At 37.4% G+C, this 6351-nt stretch overlaps 2 protein-coding genes across 6 annotated transcripts in view; one reads left to right on the top strand and one right to left on the bottom strand.

The window, feature by feature from the left end:
• LOC108966189 (flocculation protein FLO11-like) overlaps positions 1–1681 on the bottom strand; it is a gene marked incomplete in the record, with an annotated part of 3143 nt that extends 1462 nt beyond the window's left edge. Inside the window, 3 exon segments of the mRNA XM_018928958.1 lie at positions 1–936; positions 1017–1178; positions 1234–1681. Of these exon segments, the coding sequence (XP_018784503.1) occupies positions 1–936; positions 1017–1178; positions 1234–1414 (1279 nt within the window).
• Positions 1–6351, top strand: part of LOC108966188 — a 113136-nt gene that overhangs the window by 36185 nt on the left and 70600 nt on the right. Inside the window, exon 1 of one of the 5 annotated variants that reach the window (XM_018928957.1) lies at positions 4141–4450. The exons of the other annotated variants lie outside the window; for them this stretch is intronic. The gene's annotated coding sequence lies outside the window, so the exon portion shown is untranslated. Of the gene's footprint in view, positions 1–4140; positions 4451–6351 lie in introns of those variants that run through there. 5 annotated transcript variants of the gene reach the window in all.

Below are 6351 nucleotides of genomic sequence, written 5' to 3'. Positions count from 1 at the left end.
ATGGTGCCGGAGCAGGAATAGCTTCGGACGTTGAATAAGGTAATGAAGCAGGATCGTATGTGGATGGAGCTGGAGCTGGTGCTGGTGCCGGATAAGCCGCTTGGCTTTGTAGAGGTGATGCATAATCAGATGCTGTGTAAGGTAATGGCGCTGAATCGTAAGTGGCTGGGACTGAAGCTGGCGCAGGTGCTGCGTAATTTAATGAAGATACTGCTGAAGATGGCGCACTGTATGAATCAACTGCAGATAGTGAAGCATATCCTGATTTTGGTTCTTGACTGTAAGATGCTTGGCATGTGTTTGCAAGTGGCAAAGTCGCCGGTGCCGCATTATAATCAGAAGGTGGGTAAGCGAATGGCGCAGGATCTACTCCTGTGGCTAAATAAGAATTGGCGCCAGGCGATGGACTCTGATCTGCTGCTGCTATATAAGAGTCAGGCGCTGCTGGTGGTGAGTAAGGTGAGGGAACAGTCGGTAAAGTTTGGCTCGGTGCTGCGTAAGAATCTTGCGCTGGTGCAGCGTAAGAATCGGCGGGAACTGGTTCTGGTGCCAAAGCTGAGTAATCAGCAGTACACGTTTGAGGCGCCGGAGCGTTATAGCTTGCGGTCGGTGTGGGTTCAACAGGTGCTGGAGTAGAGTAAGAACTGGATAGAACTGAATCTGAGCGTGTCAGAGCGTTATAGCTTGTGGTCGGAACGGGTTCAGAAGGTGCTGCTGGCGCCTGTGGTGGATAATATGTTGTTGCTGGCGCAACTGTTGGTTCATATGTGGCCTTAGGCTCGTAATTTGGTGCAGGGACCGGTACAGCAGCTAGCGTTGGCGTGTAAGAAGCCGCTGGCGAGTAAGGCGGCGCTGCATCATTGCTAGAAGATGCAGAGTAGCTATGGTTGGGTACTGAAGTTTCTGGACATGTACCATTCGCTATGATTACCCATTCTGGAAAATAATTTGAAGGAAAGGATATTAATATTCGCAAACTTATTTGAATTAGTTTATAAAAGAGTTGTGCCACTTACGTTGTCTCGTCTGACAAATCAACTGATTCACTAGGCAGGCATTGGACGCGGTTTGCACRGTACCTCCAGGCACTTGCTGYGCGCAAACTGGCTGGAATATTGCGGGGCATACGATTCCAGCGCAATTAGAGAAACATTCCACCARCGACACCTTAGTGGGACCTATGGCGAAGATTTTAATTAATGCGCCCAAAATTCATTAAGAACTAATACTCACTTGGTCGGCCAGCAAATAGCTCTTTATAGCTAAAGACATTCAGTTTACATTCGTTCTCGAAGTAAATGAATTCGAAGCCACTCTTCGCGCACACCGGCTCACCACCATCTGGACAAAGCGGCGTATAGAGCGCGCTATGTGTGGATGCAATTAGGATGCTGAATAAAARTAAACGCCACATTTTTGGTTAAATTGACCAACTACTGAAACGTTTGTTGTGGTTTGATACYAAATTGAAGGTCGCATGCCTTATATACTCATGATGCAATTAAGTGGAGTACAAAGCTGTTTACTCTTTCTCTAATTTAGTTATCATTCTATGTGCTTCTTGTGCCATTAAACAATCTGCAGACCATTTAACCAAAGCAATGAAGTTTTATTCAAATATGTGTGTCAATGCAGTCTGCGTTCTTAACGGTATTGTGCATGTTTTGACGGCGATCTGCAGCTACAAYTACGTGCCTCTAGACACATCAACTAGAGAAACAACTACAACGCACCACTTGCTTCAATCATAGCAGCAAATTGTAAAATACTCGGACTCAGCTACTAAAATGATCAATTGTTTAAAATATTTTTTAATTGCCAAAGCGGTGAATCAGTTGCAGTTATCAGCAAAAATTTGTCTGAGCGCAGATGAAAATGTATTTCATTCATATTTTCATCGTCAATTCATTATYRCTCTTTGCTTTTGCTATTTTTGCTCGCTTATATTTGACATTTCATTGTCAACACTTTGTTGTTAATTGCTTGTTAATTGTTTAATCTCTTGCAAATAAATATAGGTGAATGGCAAGTTGATATAATGATAATTATGTATGTAATTGATAACTTTTGAATATGGGTAATTAAAGCATTGCTAATATTCGATTTAAGATTTTGAAATAATTTTGTTTTTATTATTATTTCATCATGGAAAGATATACGATMSAACAACGAGTCGAAATTATTGAAATTTACTACCGAAATTCGCAGTCRGTGGTCTCAACTTTAAGACCTATATATGAGACACTTATATCTTGGAATGTGTTCGACTACTATTGGACCTTCGACAAGTTAAGTAAAATTTAAAAAAAGGCTCTAACATCACTTATAAATATAATCTTATCATATTGTCTTCATAGAATAATAATCATAAGGAATTCCAAAATTAAAAGTCTATCCAACTATTTCAAAAGTTTTTGTAGGGCAGTCTTACTTAAAGACATAATTGCACATGACAATGGAAAAGTCTCCGGACCCGACATAACTCACTTCAAGGGTGATACCCTTATTATAGCGACCATCGAATTATTCGRTACCATTTTTGTAGTACGATTTGTCTTTTGAGTCAAAATATAGTCATAGTCTTGATGAAACAGTACTTTCTTTTTTTKTTCAAATGCGGCCGATTTTCGGCGATTTCGTCGTTCAAACGATCCAAAATTGCTATATAATAGTGGTTGTTGATKGCGCATTCCAAAATACAGACGCCATAACCTTGCGAGCCGGTTGTTGCGTTTTCCAATTATTTTGTGGACTTTTTTGGCGTTCACCGTTCGACTTCTTCGAGGAAACAATTCGAGCTGCAGAAATATAGAAAGAGGACCATCTTCTATAAGACTGAGTAATATTGATATCATTGGCCTCAACATCCGATCTSATTATTATTGAAAATGTGAATATATCTCTCTTTACGAGATTTTGGATAATTGGACAAATAAAATTCAAACAAATAAATATTTGTATATTTATATATGTATAAACATTATATCTATTTAATTTTGTATTTGTAAGCCGCTCAAATCGATAGCACTTCATTCCATATTTCAAATCCATTCAATTAGAAATCCACCTTAATTCTTCAAATTTCCGAATTTCGCTTAAACCCCTGCCAACCTCAATAAAATAAAACCAACTCTTCCTCCTGTCTGTCATTCAGTATTTAAGCAGCTCCACGGCGCATCATCATAGCGCCGTCACACATCATGTGACATTTCTGACTTGACTTAATAGCGTCACTGTGCATTTGCACACTCACTGCGCTCGTCAATTATACACACTCTCGCTAAGAAATTGTCGACCAACTCACTTTGGCTGAGTTACCTCAATCCGTGCTTGTGCTCATTTACAAAAGAAAAAAGATCCATTAAGTAAAATGACATGCGACAGGTGTTAGAGCTTGCGTGAGTATGCGAGAGCGCGTTTGAGCGCTTGCGAGTCTCATAGTTTCACGAAATAAAACCGGCAGGTTTTTGTATCCACTAAGTCGCTGTTTTGTCTGAGATGTGCGCAGTATTTGCTTTTAATCAAACCGAGCGCAGGTGTAGCGGAGACAACATACCTAGGTGCGTGCACCAAACTACAGGTGTCAGCGAGAGCGAATTAGAGAGTGAGAATGAGAATACTGCCGAAATGAGTCACTCATTGACTAAAACGGCGCTGTGAAAACATAAACAAACGACATGTGAGCGGTAAGCGCCGCTATAACTCGTCGCTTGATGTTCTGGCTAACTGATTTAAGCCAAGTTCGATATGTTGGTGCTGTACGCTTTTCAGTTGTGCTTTAGCGGCGTTTCGAGTACTACGTGTTTTGCGCTTAAATCGGTTCTACAATATTCGTTCAATATTTTATGTGATTATTTTTGAGTAAGCAAGAGTTCAGTTGAAAAATTTCTGATTTTCGCAAACTGAGAAAACTCTTTGTTGCATAGTGTTGAGAACACCGGCTATCCGAATGTAAGATTGATGAATTTCAATGATGTGGTCAAACATGAGGATGATAAAAATATAATAAAACAAATTAATTGGTGAAAATTAGAAAATCTTAGTTGTGAAAAATAACGGTRATTGATTTGCAGAAATGAAAAATACTACAAACTACTGATTTGAAAGCACTAACTATTTTTTTGCGATTTGAGAGTAATAAAACCCAAATAAATAGTTCAAAAAATTCCAAAAATGTGAAAATCAAAACATGTTCGTGATTTTTTAAAAAGAGTGTAATGTGAAACTTGTTGGTGTGAAAACGAACGAATTTCATATGTAAAACCGAAGAATTGTGCAGTTGTAATTAAAAAATATTTCTAACAAATATTTCTTGAAAAAAAAAATCATGAATCTCTTACAATTGCGCTCAACATTACGGAATATCTGACACGCACCCTTAATAAATGATCGGCAACCTGATATTTTTAGCCTCCAAGACGTTAAAAGTTTTATGTTCCTGCTTGTGAAGGTATTTATAGTTCGCTTCTAAAGTCTTACTCAGAGACATAAAYTAAATACACTGTTAGGCATATACGATTTAAATATTTTGCTACAAAAGACTAAATTATAAATATATAATTAATATAAATATATGTATCTGTTATGTTATGTATGTATGTGTCTTAAATCTTAATTGAACTGAGTCTAATGAGTTGGAAATAATGTACAGTTCAAAGCGGTTATCCAAATCGTACGTTATACTAAAACTATTGTAGGAAAAATCCAGCTTCGACATTTGGGATTCGCTTCTTAAACGAGATACACTGTTGTACTCTGTTAGGTTAGTTTATACTGGCCGGATGACAAGACATGCATAAACCTACTGCTTCTTCTTAGTTTGTGTTTTCCCTAGGGGCTCATGCACATAATCTTTGCGATCCTGCATGTCTTTAAAGCATTCCATCTCGCCTTGTGCGATCTGTCAACCTTTTCGAAATTTCCAATGTATTTTGTTTTTAGTGACTTCCTTTTTTCATGTTCTGGTCAGACGGATGCCACTATGCTATTTCGTTTCCCAGAATTTCTTTCTAGCCTGGAACGCAGTATGTATGTAGCCACTTTCCGGCAGTCCGCTACATCTACCGAYTGCCTGCTTTTTACAACATTTTCTGAGCTAATACGATTTGAGCTTATTACTTTAATTGCATCTTGGCTATCGACGTATACATATATTCATCTTCTTTATTTTGTTTCCTCCGTCGTTTGCTATCTCAGCCGCTTTCCTGATCGCAAMTACTTCTGCCTAGAAGATATTATARTATTCAGGAAATTTTAARGATTGCCTAAGATYGAGCTCTAGAAGATACTACAGTATTAAGGAAGCTTGAARGAAGCTCCTTTTGATACGTCTATATAAATACAATAAGTTCCGCCAGCGAGTTGGACGCTTCTGCGCCATTGCACTATAATCAATATAAATTTTTTTTACCTTTGAGTCCAACTGTGTTCCTTCGTTGACCAGCCATGGTATCAATCTAGTGGTGAAATTTTTGTATATCTTTTAAAAAGAGAGGTACAGTCCTCATTGATAGATCACTTATTAGATGSGTTTTTCGTTAAACTACCGCTTTTATTTCTTATTCATTATTTTTTAATTTATTGAATTTTCTTTTTAAAAATAGACCTTAACCGATATGTACAGTTATTTTTTCGTTGGTTTCTTACCTTATATCAATGGTGGTAAGCTTGTCGTACAATTCTGCTTCGTGCGAGTTAACTTTTTCACGGACTTTTTATAACTTCTCGATGTCTGTGTGGCGTTTCACTTTTAATTTGAAGTCTAAAAAATCTGTTTATAAAATTTGTGTGTTCTTTGACTTGTCTTCCATATTATAAGCAACACCACTGTCGCTTCCCAAAACTTACTAAGAGCGCAGGGTTTTGACTATTTCACTTCATTATTTTAAAGGTGCGGTTTAGTTGGTGAAAATTGCRCAGTTTTGTGGTTCGGCTCATATAAAAAGCAAATGTATGTGTTTTAGAGAAAAGCGGTACAGATAAAAAAGAKTATTGTATTAGAGATGTATTAAATTTAAACATTTTACGATGRAACGAACTGTCTCATGTGAGAAATATTCCTTCTTAGAACGTATGTATATACATATTACAGTTCTGAACTTTAGAACCCTTAACCTTATGCCCACTACATTTACTGAAATGTTATGAGCGTTTTGTGAAAGAMAGTTGAATGCGAAAGGTGGCTGACTGAGAAATATTTTTGTTGACTACAATATGAGTTAGTCATTTCTCCCTATTTCATTAGATTTATGCCTCTTGTTTCAGCGATCAGTTGTGAATATTATACAATTAATTTAGCTGTCAATGAAGACTTCCCATTAAATATTTTATTATTATATATATATATATATA

The sequence above is a fragment of the Bactrocera latifrons genome, unplaced genomic scaffold (genome assembly GCF_001853355.1).
Source record: "Bactrocera latifrons isolate USDA-ARS-PBARC rearing strain unplaced genomic scaffold, ASM185335v1 scaffold_157, whole genome shotgun sequence".
Lineage (NCBI taxonomy): Eukaryota > Metazoa > Arthropoda > Insecta > Diptera > Tephritidae > Bactrocera > Bactrocera latifrons.
This window is presented reverse-complemented; position numbering and strand designations above follow the sequence as displayed.